At 37.3% G+C, this 24,237-nt stretch overlaps 1 protein-coding gene across 1 annotated transcript in view; it reads right to left on the reverse strand.

The window, feature by feature from the left end:
- Window positions 1-22,247, reverse strand: part of LOC127637303 (filamin-C-like) — a 62,390-nt gene extending 40,143 nt beyond the window's left edge. The window contains 2 exon segments of the mRNA XM_052118293.1: window positions 21,051-21,644; window positions 22,024-22,247. Coding sequence (XP_051974253.1) covers window positions 21,051-21,429 — 379 coding nt within the window. The 5' untranslated portion in view covers window positions 21,430-21,644; window positions 22,024-22,247.
- Window positions 22,248-24,237: the final 1,990 nt, after the last annotated feature.

A 24,237-nucleotide genomic window follows, 5' to 3' on the forward strand; every position in this document is an offset into this window, starting at 1 on the left:
AAACCAGTGCAGAAAACGCAATGATTCAGTTTCTGTGTAAAATGTGATTTCTTATTTTTCTTTTGATTCTGGGGAGAAATATACAATTTCTTGTCAGTTAGATTCACACTTTTACACCTAAAATTAACCCAAATTCCTTCTCTACACCCCCACAGACCTGCAGTGTTCAGCCTGTCAAAAGACATAGGACTACAGTCTGGAATAGGAATCAAGATGGACACGACTAAGTCACTGACTGAATGCCAAGGGCTGATGTCATCTAACCCTGGATCTGTGGAATGAGGTCAGTTTAAATAAAACACACACACACACACACAGATGAAACTTAATCAGGACTCTGGCTGAATCTGACTGTGCTTTCAATCAACCCCCAATGGAGCTGTCTACAATAAACTTTGCAATGTGCACATCGGTCCAAAGGTAAGCCGATCCCTCCAAACAAATAATATTGCCAACCCAGGGAACACAGCTCTGTTTTTCTCTCTGCTTCATTCCTTGCTGTAATCAAAAACATGATCAAATTCTTTGCTGCTCTTTGATATATTACTTTTTTGCAGATATTCTCATTCATTTGTTGAGTGTTACACTTACTGTGGCCGCCTATCAAGAACAGGGTTTTAATGGTTTTTGGTACCAAGGCTATCTAGATGCTTAGAGAGGCTCGTATCCAGACATTTATGTGGACTCAGCGCCAAGCTCAACAGAAAGAGACAGAGAGAAAACATTTGAGAATGTTCTTGGTATATGTGGTGAAGTTTAAAGACAAAGTGAGAGAGAATAAAAGTAAGTAAGATTAATAAACAAAGAGATAGACAGATTTCATTATTAATATTTCTCTAACTCATTATTATTTTTAAATAGTATTTTAAATATTGTATTTAATCTTGTTAAATGGTTGTTATTTTTATTATACAGTAATAATGATAATAATAGTAACAATAACTTTTTATTATTATTTTAACATTATTTTTATCATGGGGGGGACTTTATTTCTTATTTTTTATCTTAATTTATTTTTATTCTATAATGTTTTCCATTTTATTTTTCCTTTTCAATAACTGCATATTTTATTAAAAAACATTCTGGCTATTCTTCTTATATAATAATAATAATTAGTATTATATTGTTTTAAACATTTATTTCCAAATGTATTTTTTCTTTAAAATTATAAATGTTATCTTCCTTTTCAATAACTCTATGCATACTGTTTTTATTTACTATGTAAATAAATGTGTTTCATTTACTATGTTTGCGTATACTATGTATACTGTTCAAAAGCTCTGTTTTTTTTCTTGTATAATAATAAACAATAATAATAAATTAATAATAATAATTAAAAGGATTTTTACCTTTATTTCCAAATTCATTGTATTATTTAATGTTATCCAATTTATCTTTGTTTTTCAATAACTCTACATACGTTTCAATAATTTAAATATATTATTCTCCACTGTTTTCTGTACACGCAGCTAAAGTGCAAATGTTTGGACAATACAAATGTACAATTATTTCCCATAAATAATAAAACACATTAAAACTGCAGATAAATTAATAAAGAGAGACAGATAAATCAAAGAAAGAGAGAGAAAAAGGAAGAGAGAGAGCAAGTAAGAGATGAAAAAAGGTGTATGTACCTGCAAATTGTTATGTACAGACAGATATTAGTAAGATAACCAACAAATACACACACACACACACACACACACACACACACACACAGCAGCTGTTCAACGGCAACACCTCTTCTTGTAATTTTAATAAACAAGTGACTGGTGTAGTTGTATGACAATGTGTGGTAACGTGTGATGTAGATCCTTATCCTGACAAGATATAACTTACAGTTACTTCCAAAAACCCCTTTACATTTAGTACAAAAAACTACATGGGCTGACAAATAATATAGACATTGACTTTTTCCAAAATCAATGTTTTAGGTTAAAATCAATATGAATGTATATGGGAAAGTGTATACTATATTTTAGATGCTGTTTTTGAAACCACCTATTTGCATTTTCGCAGTTTATTTAAATAGTGTGACAAATATATTTTTAGAACATATTCAGTGTAGTCTGTCAATGAATTTGTGGTCAACAAGCACAGATTAATTTGATTTATTTTCCTTTAAAAAATGTCATAAAATGTCATTTTCAAATCCACACTTTCTCATAGAGTGCACATTGTTTTGGCCTCTATTCCCTATTTACCGAATGTCTAAAACCTTTTCAAACTACCCTGAGAAAACTTCACTCCAGCAGAACACAAACTCTCAAAGATAAAACACATTTTCCAACACACAGTGCTGGCAAAACAGCTAGACTCAAACACACTTAATGAAAGACATCAATACTAAGTGTTTCCTTCCGACAGCATAAAACTGCATGCAGCAGCAAATAACCCTTGGAGTTTGGAGGAACCGCTGATCACATGGGCCTGGAAATCCAGGCCTGCTCGGGTACAGCACAACCGCGTAAGTGTAGGAAAACAAATATGGAATCAAGGCTTGGGAACAAATCATTTAGTGTCAGTGGGAAAGTAAAGGATATCCCATGGAAAGTGTGAATGTTATGGAGAATTATAAAATGTGCTTTCCCATTTGTCTCACTCCAGAATAACAAGTTGGTTGCACATGGGATTTCTATTTGGAATACAGAGAATTCATTATCAATGGCTGGATACTATTTGGCCTCTACAATCAATCGTTTGAAAAGGGAAATTTTAAATCTTCATCAAGGCACTTGAAACCACACAACTAAGCATACATTTCTGCACCACTAGCATCAACAAACAGAATTGCATAAATCTGAGTATCCACCAATTCAGCTTGTGTTGGTTAAATGCAACAGGTGACAGTCGGGTGTTGCTTGGAGTAACCAAACAGACAACACAGTGTCTCTGGAGGAGATGGAAAGTTTGCCATGATCACTAGGGCAGAAGACAGGGACACAATAGACCCTGTGTGGAAGAGACATTTTGCCTCGGGAAGTATTCAACATACACCCACACAGGCATATGCACAAACACACAAACACATGCCTCCTCTTCTAGAGAGAATATATAATAAATGAAACTATGAGCTCTGTTTATGTAAAGACAAAAAAACACACAGTTCAAGTCGTAATTATGGCAAGTTGTAATTAAAGTATAAGATGGGATAATCATAAGAAATCAAGAAATCAAAAAGAAAAAAATCAATCATCATTATTTTCTTTTGAGCCAATTTAATTAGGCAGAAACAATACTATTAAACTTAATTTGAAACAAAGTGCTATTAGTTGTTAAATCTTATTCATGTTATTAGCTTTTGAGGTAAATAAAGTAGAATGAACTAATACTTTTGTGTAAAAACATAGGTTTTCTAGTTATGCTGACATAAAATGACCATAAATTGAATTTATTCACATTATGCAAAATTTTTCACAAGTGCCTAAAATGTATGCAAGGTACATATTTCAGTAAATCCAACACATAATTTTTAGGGTATATAGTGGCTAAATTTGATTCCTGTATTCCTGTATATTGTATCGATTTCTAATTCTGATCATTTGTTGGTTTTCATTGAAATAAAATTCATCCCTTTTAGTATGGGCCAAGATGTCCGATATATTAAGATTTCGCTATGTCGAGTTCTCATAAGACTAGGCCAGGAATAGAATATTGAAATAAATTAAATTTCAAATAGAAATAAGATCAAAATAAAACTGAGGAGTTCACTTATTTTTTGCATCCAAATTTTTTATTTGAGCTGGGGCGTCACTAGACCCTTTTTACTGGGGCACGTGCCCCAGTATAAATCTGCTGTGCCCCAGTAAAACCTCAAGTTTGAGTTTTAACAATTTACTTTATTTGTCAGTGCATTCATTTAAATTGATAATCTCTGAAAAAATAAATGGATCTATCTAAATGCAATGCAGTAACCCACCCAATCAACGCTTGTAAAAGCAATGCAGTTTAACCGAAAACACAAATCTGATTCATGCAGATTAATCCTTGTCCGTGTGGCGCACGCCTGTGCGCATGCTATGACCAAAGCCACTGCAGCACGCACAAACACACACACACACACACACACACAAGTCCAGGGGCCGGTTGTACTAGCTATACATACAGTATGTTACAACTTAGCCTAGTTGTGGCATAAATGGGCACTAAGTCACAACTTACGCACTACTAAATATTTGAGCGTTGCACCATTAAACTTAGGTAGAACATAACCCTAAGTATAAACGAAATATTTACGGAAGCCTCTGACCAGGAGTAATGGTTGGAATAACAATTAACACTTCTGTGTACAAATTTGAAGGCTGTTTATTGGCTCAATACAGGTAAATATCATATTATGAGACTACGCATTACATTATGGAGAGTTAAGTCTTGCCTTAAGAGCGGGTGGTACAACCAAATTAAGCACCGACTTAGTTACAAACTAACTAGTAAGCCGTTAGTGTGAACTTTACGGCCTAACTTAGGTGAGAACTAACGCACAACTGGTGCAACCCTACCCAGGTGTCGCACGTAAATACAGAACTAAAGTAAAATTCTAAATAATACTGATGATCTTATTTTGATTCAAACATTATTGGCTCCTGTAGATGGATCAGAAAATTCTTTGGACGAAGCAGGGACTGGGAAGCAGAAAGGAGAGAGGAGTTTGAGGGAGGTAAAAGTTGATAAACAAACTACATCCTCAGCAGTTAGAGTCAGTTTTCAGACATCAGATGAAAAAGCATCAAGTCTCAGGAAAACCTCTGTCAAGTATATGGAATTGCAGAGAAAATAAAAATGTTTTTGTGTTCTGTAGTACTGTCTTTGATTGTGTATGATAACAATGAATCGATCTTTTGGATATGAAAATAATAATTGAATAAGCTAGTGCTAGTTTAGGACACTACATAAACAGTTGGCAGTAACTATGGCTGCTGTGTGCTAATTAACTAGCGACTAAAAAGGACTATATTTTGGCTTGATTTGAGTTGTTATTGCAAGTAAACTTAATGAGTTTCAAACATCAGTTTAAACTTATACCAATTATGTTAGCTAGCTAGTTATTAATTTATCGAAACAACACATCTGCATTTATAAAGTTAGAGATAGCTCAGCTAGTTTCGCAAGCTAGCAACCAAATTAAGACAGTTTAGCTACCAACTCTGCCTAGCGACCAACTCTCTGCTCATTCTGAGACCTTTTTGTCTAAAGCCGTTTTGTCTGAGGCCGTTTTGCCTGACGTTGGATAATGCCATTCCATAGACTTACTATAATATAGTAATATAGAAGAAAGCAAATGTGCAAGAAAGTTTTCACCGGTTTTGTTATTTGCTTATACAGTGCATGCATTTTATGCCGTAAAACATGTTGAGAATGTTCATGATTCAAGACACTTAAGTAAATATTTTCATAAAGATGAATATCTCTACACGTTTATCTTTCCCAGTACTTGTTGTGGTGTAGGAATAGTGGGTTAAGCAAGGGAAGTTTGTATAGTTCCACAGTTCTTGCACGCAGCAGGCTTTCAAGAAAGAAAAATAAAAAACGATATGAGTAATGGGGCCTGTGCCCCAGTAAAACTTTATGTCTAGCAACGCCCCTGGATATGAGGCATTTTTGCCCAGAGTGCAAAAATGTCTGACCCTAGCAAAGATCAAACATTTCATCCAATTCTGTTTCAAAGGGGGATAAAATCCTTATAATGTGACTTCTTCAGTTTTAATAAGGCTTAAATACCATAAAACACAATAAAGTGCAACTCTACAATACAACTCAGCTTTTCAATGTAATAAAAAAACAAAAACATAAAGATCAACACAAGAGGTGCCTCAAACGTTACCTGCACAAGAACAGTAATGTAGAATGTATTATCTCTGAGTTTCAAGATGAACTAACATGATGGTCTGCAAGAAGACAGACAAAACACTATTTCAACACACACATAAACACATGTGTCCTGCATCCCCAGAGGCCTTGAAAGGAAAGTAATGGAGCTGAGCACATGACATGAATATCAGAGTGGAGATCTGAGCTGTAAACAATCCACACAGGGGGCTGACAGACATTAAGCAGGTCAGTCACACACACACTTATAAGAGAGAGAGAATGAGAGAGAGCAGGGATTCCCCAGTAGCTGTGGAAAGATAACATTCCTGTTCTCTGTCTCTCTCTAGGAGGAACGATTACAGAGTTGCACACAAAACACAGGCTTGCCTGAAGTCACATCCTGAAGCCATGGACACAATATTGAGATTACATTGTGTGAGCGTGTGTCCAATGTCCAAGAGGCAAAGTTCAGAGTTCTGCAGAGAGGCAGGAAAATGTCATTCCATTACTGCATCTCTCTAACAGACAAAGACAGACCAGGAGTAAAGGAGAGGAAAATGTGTGAAGACACATAGACACATGCCATCACAACTCACATTTTCCACAGGATCTCAGAAGAACAATGGATGTGTGTTAGAGATAGCAAACACACACACGCACACACATGCACACACACACACACACACACACACACACACACCAAGCATTTGCTTTAAATGACAGCCCCCAGGGGAAAAGTATCAAGACTGAATCTCAGCACATGTAGAACATGTAAAAGAATATAAAACATGAAAAGACTTGATGGAATTGCAAAAATTCAGATTGGGTCATTCCTCGAAATTTGTCAAGAAAATGCCCTGGTTTAAAATCAAAAGAAACAAATAAGAAATTGTATTTTGCACATGGAAAATGAAGCCTATTTTAGGGCCATTAAGGTTTGTTACATTGTGACATTATTTTCATGACTCATTTTACCACCCAATTCTCATTACTGATACACGAAAAAGATGGACATTAAAATATTCTAATTACAGCAGCATGAAAAAATCATATATCATTTAAACATTAAAGTATTTATACATCAGGGGCCCGCATAGCTCAGTGAGTAAAGATGCTGACTACCACCCCTGGAGTCGCAAGTTTGAATCCAAGGCATGCTGAGTGATTCCAGCCAGGTCTCCTAAGCAACAAAATTGGCCCGGTTGCTAGGGAGGGTAGAGTCACATGGGGTAACCTCCTCATGGTTGCTATAATGTGGTTTTCGCTCTCGGTGGGGTGCATGGTGAGTTGTGCGTGGATGGTGTGAGAATAGCATGAAGCCTCCACACGCGCTATGTCTCCGTGGTAACATACTCAACAAGCCACGTGATACAATGCGCAAATTGACATCTCAGATGCAGAGGCAACTGAGATTCGTCCTCTGCCACCCAGAATGAGGCGAGTCACTACGCCACCATGAGGACTCAGAGCACATTGGGATTTGGGCATTCCAAATTGGGGAGAAAAGGGGAGGGAAAAAAAAGTATTTATACATCATATTAGTACTTTCTACTAGGTCTTTCATTCTCGCTGACTTTAATAAGAACAATCAATCAACAACAGCATAATATTTACTGAAATACAGTAAAAAAAATTACAATAATAAAACATTAGTGTCATTGACATAAAACATCTCAACATGTTTAAATATGCACAATGCACAAATCAAATTAGAGAACGACAGCAAAGTGGAAGATTTTCAGTGAATAACAAATATTGGTCTGTTCCTAACACAAAGCTTCAGAAAACTTTGAATATACCGCAAAGTCATATGGGCTATCTTAGATGATAATTCATCTTTCTTTTTTGTCATTTTTGGATCTTGACAGGCCCTGGTTAATGTATGCTTTTGTTGTATGGAAAGGAACAGTCTCAAAATTCTTCAAAACATATCCTTTTTTTGTTCCACAGAAGAAAAAAGTCATACAGGTTTGCAATGTGAGGGTGAATAAATGATGACAAATTAAAACTTATGGGTGAACTATCCCTTTAAGCTTATATCTCTTCTTTTCTAGAGTACCGAATGAAATTTTAGGTATGATGTGAGATACATGACCCCCAGTTGCCAAATACTGTCAGATGGCAGCCGTTGGGAGCATTTGCAAGGGAGCCACTGACTTCCTCAATCAGCACCGCACCAGAACGCAAAGGTCAAAGAGAAATAAACTCAGAAACCCAGGTTGAAACAGCAGGTCTGGACAATGAAAGAGCTGTTCATTTATCAATGTCTATTCCACATAAACACGTTTTTATACACTAATATATCACTATGGATATGAAAGCTGTATCCTATACAAGCTTGGCACCTTCATATTGATCAAAATGCTTGACTAAACATACAAAGCTCTTGGTGAAACATGGCAAAAACCATTCTGTAGAACTTTGGCGTGAAGAAAGAACTCCAAATGAATACACACACACACAAACCATACATGTACATCTTGAGGAATGGCACATGTGTTGTAGCAGGTGTTGTGTACTAGTACTAATGCCCAAAAAAAGGACATCAGCAACCAACATTCTGTTGTTTTGCCACATGGTCTTGTTGACCTGTGATGACCATGAACAATAAGAACACACCACAGCTGAACTGAAGTATTCCACAGACATATGTGAGAGCAGCTGAATAAATGTTTAATGCGTAATTAAACAAGATAGCACCAGTGGGCCTTTAAAACTGTCCTTAAGTGTAAAAAGCTGAAAACAGAGCAAAAACAATGGAATTACTCACACAGACACTTTGAGATCATTCACATCCACTTCATAATCATAAAACATAACAAGTGACAAATCTACTTTTGTAATGTGGTAAGTAATAAAATGCAATACACACTCTCATCAGCGGCTAATATAAGGGTTTACTTAGATACCGCCTCACCATAAAATGCACAGGTACCATGCAGGCCAAGTTATATCTAATGTCTCACCACTGACTGAGGCACCCTATATCAAAGGGACATATTATATTAAATACATGAGGCTAATATTTATAGGGTGTTTGAAGAGGGATCCTTGAAAAACTATTGGCCTTAGTGTTATTCCTCTTCTTACTGTCAAATGGCCAGAATAAAAGGCTGTCTCCAATGTGAACCAGTAATAAAACACAGTAATAAGTCTTTCAGATCTCAGGAGGCCCAAACCCAAACTCCGGAGGAGATATTTCACATAGCGAAAACAACACCTTAGCAAATTCCACAAAAGAAAGAAGAATTTCTTCACTTGTCCTATTCTAGTTCTTTCCTCCACTTTTGTTTGGTAAAAGTTCAGCCAGAAAACAATGTAAAAAGTGAACATTTTCAAATGTTACCATTTCTACTTGATCTGAGACTTAACTTGGATTTTTATTGTGGCATGCAAAAAAATTAAATGGAATTCAATATTATGTGAGAAATGAATTTTCTTTTGTGAAATGTGAGATTTCTTTTTTTTACGTTTTTGTAATTATTTGAAAAGGTTTGGTTCTTATTTACTTTCACATACTTAAATTGAAAGTGGAGATTTACAGTTTAAAAAACAAAGGATTGAAATATTGATCTGTTTCTCACCCAAAGTGATTACATCGCTTCAGAAGGCATATTAAACCAATTCATATGAACTTTTATGCTGCCTTTATGAGATTTCTAGAGCTTGAATGGTCTAGTCACCATTCACTTGCATTGTATGGACCTACAGAGTTGATATATTCTTCTAAAAATCTTTGTTTGTGTTCTGCAGAAGAAGGAAAGTCATACACATCTGGGATGGCATGAGGGTGAGTAAATTATGAGAGAATTTTCATTTTGGGACGAACTATCAATTTAACATTACTTAACAACATTATTTAACATTAACTAACAATGAACAATACATTTACAGCACTTAATAATCTTGGAAGATGTTCATTTCAACATACACTAATAGTTTTTTAAATAAATTGTACTTACATTATATAGCAGATGCTTTTTTCTAAAACTACTAATGAACAACGGTATTTTTAAAATGAACATTAATCAAGATTAATAAATGCTGTAAAAATATCATAAAGGTTTATGGTACCTAATGAATTGACTATTGTTAACAAATATAACCTTGTTGTAAAGTGTCTCTAATATTATAAATAATAATAATAATAATATTTTTGACTTGAATAAAACAAGTTCAATTAGGCTGTATATTAACACACGTAGCACGTTAGGAGGACAATGCAAAGTGATACAGTGGACACAGTGAGTAAACTGAGCACAGTACTCTTTGTGAGTTTTGTCTGTAGTAAGCAGAGCAGTCAGACCCTTCCTTCTCCTGAGTGAACCCCATCAGCTGCCATCACAGCTGCTAACAGGCATCCTAAACCAACAACTGATGTGCTCAAAGATCTTCCTTCCCTTGCTAGAGCCAACACACTACACACACACACACACACACACACACACACACACACACACACACACATATCCTAGCTGTCTACTCATAGCATGCAGCCGCCCTCCCTACCCCACACTCAACAAAGCTTCAGAAGATGAAGTTCCATCCACATCAGGCACACAGATGCCTTTGTCCCAGTCTCCTCCCATAATGCCTGGAATAGGACAAGCTTGGTCACCCTAGGGCTCTAGAAAGAAGGGCGCGTATAGGACACCCAAAGCAGTTACCAATAAGAATTAGACAAAAAGATTATAAACAAGTATGTATGTATGTATGCATATACAGTATATCCAGATTTCAATATCGTTTAGATTTCAATATCACATCAGGCTACATTGGTAAACACATACACACAGGACACATTCACAAACAGTCCTTTATTTTCCAAAATTAAATAGTTCCCTGTAAAATTCCTATGTAGCATTAATTGTGCATGTCTCAGCCATTTATATGTTACCATCCCACAAAAACACTTCAAGAAAGAGTACAGCCTTGGGATAAAGTTGTCAAATGTCAGACAAAACTGATTTTTACTGCCTTGTTAAGCCTCTTTTTAAAAAGAGCCCTGAACTACTCCAGTGCCTTTTAAATTCCATGGAATCCACAAGAAAGAACAGAGAATTGCACCATTCATAAGAAATGAGAAATATATTTACCATATTATTAGTATTTTTTCTTTAAAGCTGCACTCTGTCTTCATTTTAATGTGAGTGGTCACGATTTCCTACATACATTGCAAAATTACAAATCATATCTTGAGGAGTTCAAGATGAGGGAAGCAAAGACGCCAGGCTATTTGAACAACAGGATTTTCCTGTCTGACTCAATCTGGCAACCCAGGGTCAGGCAGCTGATGACATCATCAGCACGCCACAGACAGCCCTCTGCGCCTGACACTGCTGACATCAAACACCCCTGAGTGCACACAGGCTGTCTGACTCCCAGCCTCACATTTATCACAATACAGACAAATAATCATCAGAGGACAACCTCATGCTTGCCAAGGACAGTAAACTTCCCTGAGTCATATAAAGAACTGATAAAGTGACCCAGAAGACATTGCATAGACAGTAAATCCAACAGACTTCAACAAAGCGAGGAGAAGTAGTAATTGCTGCTTTAATACACCTGTTATAAGATGTAATAGGATGTCATTGCTATTATCAGCCAGCAAACAGTCATGATCTTGACCTCTGACCCTATCAATAACCCAGACAGCTGTGCAGTTAGAGATAGAGCGTCATTCCACTGAAGCCATTAATGCTCTTAAGCTTTAATGAGCACTTATTTTTGGGTGAACTATTCCTTTAAATGCAGTATTTCAGACTTACATCAAAACAAGTCTGAGAAATGCTTAAAAAAAAACACAAAGCATCACTGTGAGCAGCTGAAAACATTAAAGAGAGGCTCAGATACCACTTACAACAGAGCTGAAGTCCAAGTCGGACTTCCAGCACCCCTAAAACAGCATTCCATAACCAATACAGATTTCCCTCATCTGTCTCTATCAGTTTCTGTTCTCTTGCATGGTCCATTAAACACCTGGAGCTTGCGGACAGTCTTGGGTTTAGACAGTAACAGAAGATCACATAGCACTTGTCAGATATTATCCTGAATAAACAACTTCTGAATCTCTGAAACCTATTTGCTGCTATGAACAGTGCAATTGGAGTCATTCTTTGGAGTGTCGGTATTCACAGCTGTTTTTCATTCACAAAATCATACACTTCTCTTAAAACAGTAACAGTATAAACTCTAAGATATAAAACATTTTTCTAAGAGTGACAAAAATAATCGAAATACAACCAGTGACAAATAAATACTGTTCTTTATTGTTTAATACAAACCGTTGAGTTTCCCACAAGAACAAAGGCAATATAAGCTGAAACTGTTCAACACACACACCTGATAACCCCCAACTCAGGATGCACCTGGATTGTCTGTAGCGTTGCTTGCTGATATCCAGCATTATTGTATGCAATGAAGAAACAGTACATTTTGGGCATTAAAGATATGAATAAAGCAAACAGGACTGGGACAAATTGAGGAAAGCACCATGTCCATGTGAAATCTCTGAAAAGGGGGAGAGTAGTGCGTGAGTGTATGTAGGGGGTGTTCGCTGGCCGTGCTTTAACATTCCACTGAACTGACTAGTCCCTGACACATGGTAACAATTAAAGACGCTGTTGTATGCAAAGAGCAGGACGACACAACAGAGAAAGAGGGGGAGAGAACATGTCTACGAGTGACCGAAGATTGTTGAATCAAGTGCCTCTTGTTGTTCGTAAAAAGAAAGACTATTCATTTCTATCTTGCCTGACTAATACTGCTGCTTAGTGAAAACTCCAGACTGAAATCCCAAGGCTCAACAATAAGAATGGAACTATGGCCGGGGGTCATTGTTTGAGAGTTTTTGACCAAATGGATGGAACTGTCACTTAAATTCTCACTAGATTACATGTACATGCTGCTTGATCTCATAAAAGTTCCGTAACTGTGGCAACATTTTTGCAAAATTATATATTGTGGTTTATTACAACTATGGTGGCCAAAACGTGTGTAAAATCTCCTCAAAAAAGATGGTTTCTAAGATTAACCCCTTAAATTCTGATTGGCCTGCTGAAAAAAAAATTATGATCAAAATATCAATAAATACAGTCTTCTTGACCAACAAAATATAGGAATCATTTTAAAGCTTAGAAGCTGTACTTTACAATGCCTGTACACATTATGACCAAAACTGAACGAGTGCTTTGAAATGTGTAGACAGATCAGAAGTGTTCCGTTTTGATAATTTAGCAATGTACATATTATTATAATCAATAAAAACATAAAACTGATCAAATAGCCATGTGTCATATGTCATTGGTAAGCTCTCAATGATTAGAATACAACCAGCCTATTTGTTTACTCTCAGACAAAAATATAGCGAGTAATAGCTAAGTACATGTCTTTGACATACATGTTACATGTCAAAAGGTGTTGCTTTTAAGCCACATTTTCGCTTATAACATCCGGAAAATAAACATAACATGAAATATCACATATCACTACTGAGAAGTGGGGATTCCCGTTAAAATGAGCCAACACACAACATAACCATAGATCCTTAGATATTCCACACAAAGCACTATGTGCACACAGCTTAGATATTGCCAATTGCCTACCCCCCTCCATGAATCTTGAAAGTATTCTTAACCGATAGTGTCAGAAAAAGCAAATGTGAGATGAAAATCACAATTGCTGAAGAAACCATGTTAACTCATATTATTCCGGACTCCTACCGCATCACATCATCAATCAGTTGAGCTACCATCCAGTCTGAACACACACAAGCTTGTAAATGTAGATGGTTATATAAATGCAAAGTTGCAAATGTTAAAATGTATCACCTTACAATACATGTAGCATTGTGTGTGGAACAGAGCTAAAAATATGTGTTTACGAACTAAAACTCTGCCGTTTTACTTCTGATGTGTTCAGGGCCGGACCTAGGGTTTTGGGGGTCCTAAACAAAAATAGTGTATGGGGCTGTGGCAGCGGGGGCGTGGTCAAGCACCCGTCCAGGAGAGAAAAGCGGTAAGGGCGCTTACACCTGAGCTAAATTATGTCTAACACCTGTGTCTAATTGCAGTAAGCATGAGGAGAGCGGCATAAAAGAGCAGCAGCCACACAGCCTCGGGAGAGAGAGTGCCTACACCCAGAGTAGCAACTAAAAGAACGTGTGTTATACGATTGTGTATCGAACAGAAAGTGTATAGTTAAAAATCTTATCTTGAAGCCGACGCTGGTTCCCGTGTCTTCCTTAGTGGAAAGCTTCACAGGGGCCCTACAGGTTTCTAGAAAATTCTAGTTAATTTAGAAAAAATATACGGAATGAAACATACTTCGTTTCATTGATACGGTTGTGTGTTTTGTTGATTAGAGTAATTGATGGGCAAAAAATAAAATAAATGGGGGTGGTGGGTGGGGCCAATCACGGGGCCCTAAACAAATGTTTATGTTGTTTATTGGGTCGAGCTGGCCCTGGATGTGTTAAAGGCAATAAAAGTAATTGTTGTAATGTCTCTTGTCTTAAGTTCACAATGAAACTGCCACAATGTATAGAACGAGTCACGTTAAAATTAAATTAGCAAAAATGTAGGTATAGTTACATGATTTTATGAGAGTGTGAGACATCTCTAGAATAAGAATCATAGTCGGAGCATCCGTTTGAATGGGTTGAAAACCATGAATCAGTTAATTTTCCAGCAAATTTTCCAGATTAAAATCATAATGCATTTTATATAGTTTTTTTTTTGTTTGTTTTGTAAATAAAACTACAGGTTTAATGAAAAGTGTCAATATATTTTTTTCTAACATTTGATTATGATTATGTTGCTTTATCATTTATGTGATAGCAAAATAACTCATTACTGATAAGCCCTGAATTATCCTTATTTTATGTCTGCAGCCCAAGCTTGCACAGAGCTGAACCCAAACAGAGAAGCTCTGCTATGCTACTAAAAGATAAAACATGCTAAATTCATCTGAAACAAGGGGTGAATCGATTAAATCACAAGTGTAAAACTGCAGCGGAAACTTCTGCTTAATGAGCCAGAAAAGAAATACAAAGAGCGAAGTAGAGCATGACTTGGCTGTGATAAGTCACTTTCCTAATAAAGTCCCGAACGCATTTAAGGGGCCCACATAACCACACTCATTATATAAAAATCAAACAAAACCTCCCTGCACAATCAAGTGTCTATCTGGCTGTCCAACCCTATCTATCTACATCAATCTGGACATCCTTTCTGCACACCCACTGTCCTTCATCACCAGTCAGTGAGATTGAGAATGAGAGAGAAGGAAAGAGAGAAAAGGGTGACACTCTTTCTGGTCTATTGTCATGTACTCATCAACTTTATCAGTGACTCACTCTTTCTCTTTCTTACAACCCAAATAACCTACAAGGGGTCGCTCTCTGGGTCTGTTAGACTATTGTAACGCAGTTCAATGGAAAGGAGGAAGCGAGAACCGACTTGATAATATAAATAATAGTTAAATATAAAACTGAAACAAAAGACAAACACACACACACACACACACACACACACACACACATGACGGACATGTCCATAAACTATCTCTCTCTCCCGCACCACCGTCCGCAATCGGCCTTTATCCCTCTCGGAGGCTTAATTAGCCTGATAAGGGACCGGGTGTGTATAATCACGACCTGGTTCCACCCTCCACCATGTCACAACTATTTAAAGCACCTGTTACTAAATAGAAACCAGAGGCCAGTTGTCTGTCTATCAATCACTCACTCACTCAAAGAAGGGCTAAAAGCTAAAGATTCCTGTCCAGAGTCATCATTACTTCCAGCCAACTCAACATTTTGGGAGGATGTATAGATTTTTTATACATTTTTGTCAGCTATATATTCTACAGTTTTGCTTACAATCAGGGTTATTTAATAACCCTAAATAAATTGTGTCTCTGATGCTTTCTGCCATTCAATTATTTTGCGCGTTCTCATAGTATTGCAGTTGCAAAACAATTTTATGCCATGTTGTTCATAACAGTTCTCAGTTAAGGGCAATATTTTGCTGCTGTTGTTTTGGAAAACCACTTCTGGTCGGTGTCAGTTTAAAAAAAGGTAATTTGGTTTCTTTGTGGAGTGCAGGGTTTTGGAAAAAGGGGGTGTGGCTAATGCAACAGCTCAGTCTCGTGGAAGTAGAATGGCTGAAATCATTTGCAGCACCTTTAAATCAAGTAGAAATAGATCATTAAGTAACGGTTACAGGTTACCACTTTTTCAGTGTATTGGGTCAACAACAGTCTGTCTAATTAGAGTTATATATTCATCATATTAAAGTCTTGATAAGTGTGAACATGTCAATCTATAGCTATGTTATACAACAGTCTATTCATTTGATTGACAAGCAGTGTTTCAAGAACAATGGGACGTTTCACTGTTTGATTAATTCTGCTTGTCCATCTTTGCACACTATAGGTCCTAATAAAGTGCCTCACATGCTCGTATGCTGTTGTAGACCATCTGCCTCAAGATTCGACGTGTTGTGCATTCTGAGGTGCTATTCTGCTCACTACAATTGTACAGAGGGATTATCTGAGTTACTGTAGACTTTCTGTCAGATCGAACCAGTCCAGCCATTCTCTGTTGACCTCTCTCATCAACAAAGCGTTTCTATCTGCAGAACTGCCCCTCACTGGATGTTTATTGTTTTTGGCACCATTCTTAGCAAACTTTAGAAGACTGTTGTGTGTGAAAATCCCAGAAGATCAGCAGTTACAGAAATACTCAAACCAGCCCGTCTGGCACCAACAATCATGCCATGGTCGTAATCACTGAGATAAGGATTTTCCCCATTCTGATGGTTGATGTGAACATTAACTGAAGCTCCTGACCCGTATCTGAATAATTAAATGCATTGCACTGCTGTCAAACGATTGGCTGATTAGATAGTCGCATGAATAAGTAGGTGTACAGATGTTCTTAATAAAGAAAAAAGTTCCTAATAAGAAAAAAGAAGCTACTCAAATATCAGGCCTGTAGCCTTGTACACTGTGAAAAGCAACATTGAGTAGTTGTACCTCAGAGAGCTATTTCTATGTGATCTAACCCTAAAATTCATTAGAAAATACCTGGTGTAACTAATGTAGTCATATTAAACAATACTTTCAATATTCAATTACACTGCTGAAACACAAGCCGGCTGATTTTCAATATAACAGCGTTATATTGAAACTATTCATGTGATAGGCTACTGCTTATTTCTCACACATTACATCTGCATGAGTGACTGTATGTAGTGATAAAACAAATGAGGTGAGTGCTATTTCCTGTTGAGGCAGCAGGCCAACTTCCATTTCACTCACACAGACACACAGCTTCTTGGGCAAGGGTATGAGAGTATTTCCTGCACTTCTGTCACACTTCACTCTCTTGTAGAGGCAAGTACACTTCTGGAAAGATCTGTCTCATTATCAATGAAAGCCGACTGAATGCCCTGCTGTCCTGTGCTACTGTGTAAATACGGTTGGCTCGTATTGGAAGTCACATCTGCAGTCAAAGTCCTACTTATACATTTATATGCATTTAACAGAATCAACTTACAGTGCATACAAAGTATACATTTAATCACTATGTGTGTTCCTTGGGAATCAAACCCATGACCTTGTTTTGAAAGTGCTATGCTCTGCCATTTGAGTTCAGGAACTATCTTTTATCATTTGTCTATCTTTATTACCAGCAAAACAACAGTAATAGTAATGAGCATTGCTCTCTCTCTCTCTCTCCTCTCATTATCGCAGAGTTGTTGTATGTCTAGTTGTTTTGAGAAAATGTCATGCTGACCTGACACCTACCCACTAGCCACCAGAACAATCTAGCACTTTCCCCATTGCAAAACCACCAACACTGACCCTGGAACAAATCCCAGGGTCATTTTATCCAAAGAAGCCAAAATATCCAGAAACAGCAACCCTGCTTTTTGATTAATATGTCTAATTATGTTCATTGGTGCATTACGATAAAACAGATTAAGCCTAGCGCAGCTGTTGATACACAAGAATTCGCCTAAATAAGTCCACATTTACTGATGTTGAAGTCCTAGTTTAGTTTAGTGGTAGGTGATCAGAATATCTAATAATCAGCACCTTTTTTTAAAGGGCTAGTTCACCCAAAAATGAAAATTCTCTCATCATTTGCACCCTCATGAAATGCCAGATGGGTATGACTTTCTTTTTCTGCAGAACACGAACACATTTTTTGAAACATATATCAGCTCTGTAGGTCAATGCAATGAAAGAGTATGGTGACCAGAACTTTGAAGCTCCAAAAAGCACATAAATGTAGCTTAACAGTAATCCATAAGACTCCAGTGGTTTAATCCATGTCTTCTGAAGTGCTCCAGTTGGTTTAATTTTTTCAATATACATCTTGACATCTCAGGGCGTTTTCACACATGGCTCGTTTGGAGCATTTGTTTCGGAACCTGGCATGTTTTCTCCCTTGGTTTGATTAATTTAGGCATATATGACCACACAATCGCACTCGGATCTGTACCAAAACAATCGGTCGGAGACAGCCTGAACGAGGTGGTTTCGGACAGATTGCAAACGAACTCTGGAGCAGTTCGCTTGAGAATACAAACCGACCCAACGGAACAACGAACCAACCTCCATCACTATGCATGATCACACAAATTTCACACAAATACCTATAACATGCAATTCATTTACATGACCATAAATGTTTTAAGGCAACACGATGCAAAAGAGGGTTAAACATTCATGAAATGCTGATAGGCTATAGCGATTAGATAAGCAATAGATATGAGAATAACCATGAACATAAATGATAGATCTTTGGTGACAAATTCCGTGGGTGAGCACGTCATGGCACGCCTTCTTTTCTAAAAATGTCTTGTGATTGCTCTTCTTCAGCAGTATTATTTTTCAGACGAAGCCTTGATTCCCGCTCAAACTGATAAATGAATATAACGGTGATTGGACAAAAAGCCAAAATAAGCCCGCTGAGCTGTTCTCCATGCATCTTGATGGATAACCGACCGGCCGGTATAAGCGGAGCCCCAGAAAAAAACAACGCGGTTTGACCAATGATGGGACAGTTCACTCTCATGTGACTTGCGTAAGCACATTTTGGTCTGTTTGTTAATGTTGCCATATGAAAGCGATCCGAAACCAAGGAGAAAATGCAACATTGTAACAATTTAGTCCCCATTTCGGAACAAAGTAAATGGTCTACAAGTCTGAAAATGCCCTCAGTTTCCTTGATTCATCGATTACACTTCCTAGTGCCATCTAGTGCTCTGCTTTTTTCTACTTTTATGCAGTCTTTATGTCCTTTTTGGACCTTCAAAGTTCTGCTCACCATCCACTTGCATTGTATGGACCTACAGAGCTGAGATATTCTTGTATTCTGCATAAGAAAAAAATTCATATATATCTGGGATGGCATAAGGGTGAGCAAATGATGAGAGAAATTTTATTTTTGGATGAATTATTCCTTTAATATGCAGAATTGAATGACATAATCCAATAAAAGTAGCCAAGAATAACAGATAAAAAGAATCAAAACTATGAAAAATGATTTTTTTTTCAGCACACTGAAAATGTTTGCAGGAAGCAGAGAAATCAAAACATTGACTCATTAAGAATACACTCTAATCAATGGTAATTTCATGCCTGCAGTCTCTTTCCAAATGAGGTGGATCCACAAATCTATACCAGCATTGATCTTGTGCCAGTTTTGGGACCATGCAACATAACAGTGCCCCAAAGCCCAGGGGTATAATATACCAAAGATCTCAAACTTATTGAAAAGAATAACTCAGTGTTGCCCTTTAGGCTCTGTTGTTGCATTGTATATTGTTATTGCAGCACATGTCAGATCAGAGCCAAAAATACAGTGAAGAATGTCTATAGAAAGGTGATCCCTGATTCTTTACGTATGCAAGATAAATGGAGATACTATGCGTGCATATACAGTAATCTGGACTAATTATATGTTTGATGAGTCAAGGTGTGATGTCATTCTGCAATTCTATATGCCACTGCTTGATTATGTCCAAAATACTCTTCATAATAGCTTTATAAAACTGACAAAATATTATAAAAACTTTCATTAATGACCAGGGACTAAAAATGAATTATTCTCATTTCAGTTTGTTCTGCGTAGAAACTGTATTTTTGTTCCAGTTCCGGTGTTCCACGGCCTCCTTTCCAATTAGAAAATGGTTAGAACGAAATAAAAGAACGCTTAATAACGTTCTTTTCAAAACGACAGTGCTCTGTGCTAAGGGTGGGTGAAATACAAGTTGCAGTGTTGCCAGATCTCAAGTGAAACAAGCTTTCTTTGGGTAACAGGAAGTTGTGTAGTTCCGAGAATTGACTGTGATAAAACTTTTAATCTTTGGTTTCATTAAAAAAATTATCGGAAAGAAATGAACGAGTTATTAACCCAGTAACAGCATTTACTCCGGAACAATTGAAAGGGATTTTGTCTACATTTTTGTTTACGTTATGCAACGTAATAATTAAATGTAGCTAACATTTAAAAAGCTAAAAATGTAAAGAAACTTTCATTCATACTGTATGTTTTCATATTCAAATGTGCAGTAGACTGAAAGAATTACTAGTAGGTACAATTAACTTAATTTTTATTTCGCAGTTTTTTTGTACACAGTTTTTCGGAGTCAATTTTAATGTTATTAAGTGAAGTCAAATCTACTTAACTTCATTACATAATATTGATTAAAAAGAGTGAGTAAATGTAACATTTCAGTTAATACGGTTACTTTTACTAACAAATCCGATGCACATTTAGTAAAATTTTGTATTACTTGTGAAATATACTAAAATAAGCGAATAAATATGACAAGGGTTCTAATTTAAGATTGATACATGATGACGCATAAAGACGACAAACAATCATGAATAATGTTTACTTTGCATGTTTGAATTTAAGTACCAACATAGTTTATTTATCATTTTTCAAGTTAACGCCTAAACTAACTTATTCGATGTAGAAATTATTTAAGCTTTATATTGAAATTATTTTACTGTACTAATACGTTAAGCATGTTAATATATTTATTAATGAAAGGTTTTATAACGTTTTTCCAATAATTATTAGGCACAACAACAAAAATCAATAATTTTAGTTGTCTGTCACGTCCCAAAAACGCCCCCTTAACCCTCAACCAGATCCATTAGGAGCGGAAAACAACAAGCGACTTGGGCGCATATATAAGCAATAAAACAAGACTTACCTATAGATACTAGTTTGATGTGTTCCCTTTCCAGAAACTCTAATGCGACGGAGACATTCTCTAGTTTCATCTGCCTGAAATTGGGTCTGGAGTGGTACTTTCGGTACATTTTCTTCTGGCTGAGAACTTCCAGCAGCCCGATGAGCTTGAGACCGTCGCTCAGGTCCTTCTGAAAGTCGTTGATCTTCTTGTTGATGCATTTCAGGTGTTCGTTGCACCACCTGGTGAAGGTGTTCTGCTGGATCTTCTTCCAGGGCGCATCCTCAGCCAGGTCCTTCTCCGTGGCCGGCATCTCCTCGTCTCCGTCCTCGCCGTTGTCGGTGCCCTGGTAATACTGCGGCGGCAGCTGCTGGTCGTAGTATGTATTATTGCTCATCATGTTTTTCCGTTTTTCGTTGGCCCCCCTTTTATACGGCAATTGGAGAAACCCGCGTGCGAAATTTTACAGCTCGATGGGGAGCGGGGCAGTAAAAAATAGTTTTTGTTTTTTTTGTTTTGTTTAAAAAGTTGTGTGTGGGGGGGGGGGGTCTCCAAGGCTGTGAGGGGTAAAATCTTCAGTGGTTGTTGAGATAGAAACCGTCTTTAACCACTTTTCTGTGGAATGAAATATAGCAGAATGAAAAACAAATGCGTTATTAACGTTCCCAGAATGCGACTTTCTTTCAATTCTAAACTTTACGTTTTTTAATTGTATTAACCGTCACATTTCAGGGGCCGTTCAAACCGAACTCGTATCGCAGCGCAACGCATGTGTCTCGAGACCTGCTTTTAAAAGTTAACGTTCTTTTTTTAAACTGCCTCAGCGTACTCTCCTGCGCGAGACGCTGAAAAAAAATTAACCAGTGAAGACGCGGAGTATAACGGACGTACGTGTAGCGCGTATTTAGGGTACATATAAAAACAACTAAAAAACGAGTTCAGTGTGAACGACCCCTTAGAATGTACAACGCCGCGAGAGAGAACATATAAATACCTGCTGGTTTCACATGAAGTTTTTCTTGACGAACAGAAAGTAAAGCAGCCGCACGGCAGAGTGGAGTGTAGCTTCATATACTTGAATGGTTAAATTAAGCATTTAAGCGCTTTAAAAATCTGAGACCCCCTACAGCAGAGCTCACACGTCAGTCTGATGGATCTCCTGGTATGCTGCTGTCATCATGACCATATACAACTGCAAGATGGGTGATTCTCTAATCTGACCGAGCGAGTGATACAGGCGCCCCATTGGGCGATGCGCATGGCGGGGAAGGTGATTGGATGGACCCCCCAGCGCAGCCACAGTTGTGACTGTCATCTTTATTTTTAGAAACGCCAAATTGGGCACATGGGGGGTCTGGAGTTGGGCTTGTTGTAAAAAGTTGTGCCCTGACCAGAGCAGCAAATGACAGCATAAATGTAATGAAGTCACTGAGGAATTTTAACACAGTGTGCTAAATACACACCAAAGCATACTGAAGAGAGAATAAAAAGCATGACAGGCAATTTATTAATAAACAATATATGGCATTGCTGTTTATTGATATGACCACAATTAACAAATCTCTACTCTACTAAATGAAGTCAAGTGTCCTGCTGTTTATAAATCAGTTCAGTTAATGATCCATATATTCAATTTTCTAAATGCTTAGAAAATTATAAATGAGGGTTTTAAATGAGTTCATAAAGTACATTCTAGAGGCTATAGATTGGGTAAAACATAGTCATTATAATATACACTCACTGAGCACTTTATTAGGAACGCCTGTACACCTACTTATTCATGCAATTATCTAATCAGCCAATCGTGTGGCAGCAGTGTAGTGCATAAAGTCATGCAGATGTTGGTCAGGAGCTTCAGTTAATGTTCACATCAACCATCAGGGGAAAAAATGTGACCTCAGTGATTTCGACCGTGACATGTTTGTTGGCAGAACACCACGTCAGGCACTTTATTAAGACCAATTGTGTTCCTAATAAAGTGCTCAGTGTGTAAATAGTGCATGTAAACAATTAAATCATCATTCCAGTCCCGAAAATAACTGCTTACAAATTAGTTAATGACCTCAGGTCACAGTTCTGTCAAATGTCACGACCTGTAAGCTTGCGTTATTTGAAATGGTGCATATGCACTGTCTATATGTGGTTTAAACCAGGAACTAAAAATGGTTTATGGAACGAAAACGAAAACCAACAATGAACGTACTTTTTGCAGAACGTAAATGAAAACGGAAACAAAGTCCCTTTCAGTTGTGCCAGGATCGAAAATGTTATTTTTAAATGCTGGTAACTGGTTTATAACCCGTTAATTTAGTTACTAATAATTTTGATTTATGAAACCAAAAGACCAAAAGGGTTTATCACAGTAACTTTTCTGAATTACACCACTTTCTGTTGCCAAAAAATGAGGCTTCACGCTTTTTAGTTAAAAATGATAAGCATATGCTTTGATTCTGAAGGAAACTGCTGCATAACATATTTTTTGCCTAATTGCACGTTGTGGATACAGCTTTCTGTGACAAGCTGAGGACCTTTTTTTGCAACTATAAATAATTACTTGCAAGGAAAAATGTCAAGGTAAAATGTTTCGAAGTCTCCACTGAATTATTAGGTATGATGCATTAATACAGATTTGATGCTGCCGGTTTATTACTGAGAAGCACATCTGTAAAGACGCTGACTACCACCCCTAGAGTCGCGAGTTCGAATCCAGGGCGTGCTGAGTGACTCCAGCCAGGTCTCCTAAGCAACCAAATTGGCCTGGTCGCTAGGGAGGGTAGAGTCACATGGGGTAACCTCCTCATGTTCACTATAATGTGGTTCGCTCTTGGTGGGTGTGTGGTCAGTTGTGCGTAGATGCCACGGTGGATGGCGTGAAGCCTCCACGTGCACTATATCTATAAGCGTGATAAGATGCGTGGGTTTATGGTCTCTGAAGTGGAGGCAACTGAGATTCATCCTCTGCCACCCGGGTTGAGGTGAGTCACTACGCCACCATGAGGACTCAGAGTGCATTGGGCATTCCAAATTGGGAAGAAAAAAAGATATATATTAAATTATTAAAATTAAATAATTAGTATACGTGCAAACACAGTGTGTGCTTATATATATAGGAGAGAAAGATTTTGGCTATTAATTGATTTTAAATTTTAAATATTAAGAGTACATTTATTGAAAAGATGTTATTTTATAGAGGCTACTGAATGCTGTG

The sequence above is a fragment of the Xyrauchen texanus genome, chromosome 45 (genome assembly GCF_025860055.1).
Source record: "Xyrauchen texanus isolate HMW12.3.18 chromosome 45, RBS_HiC_50CHRs, whole genome shotgun sequence".
Lineage (NCBI taxonomy): Eukaryota > Metazoa > Chordata > Actinopteri > Cypriniformes > Catostomidae > Xyrauchen > Xyrauchen texanus.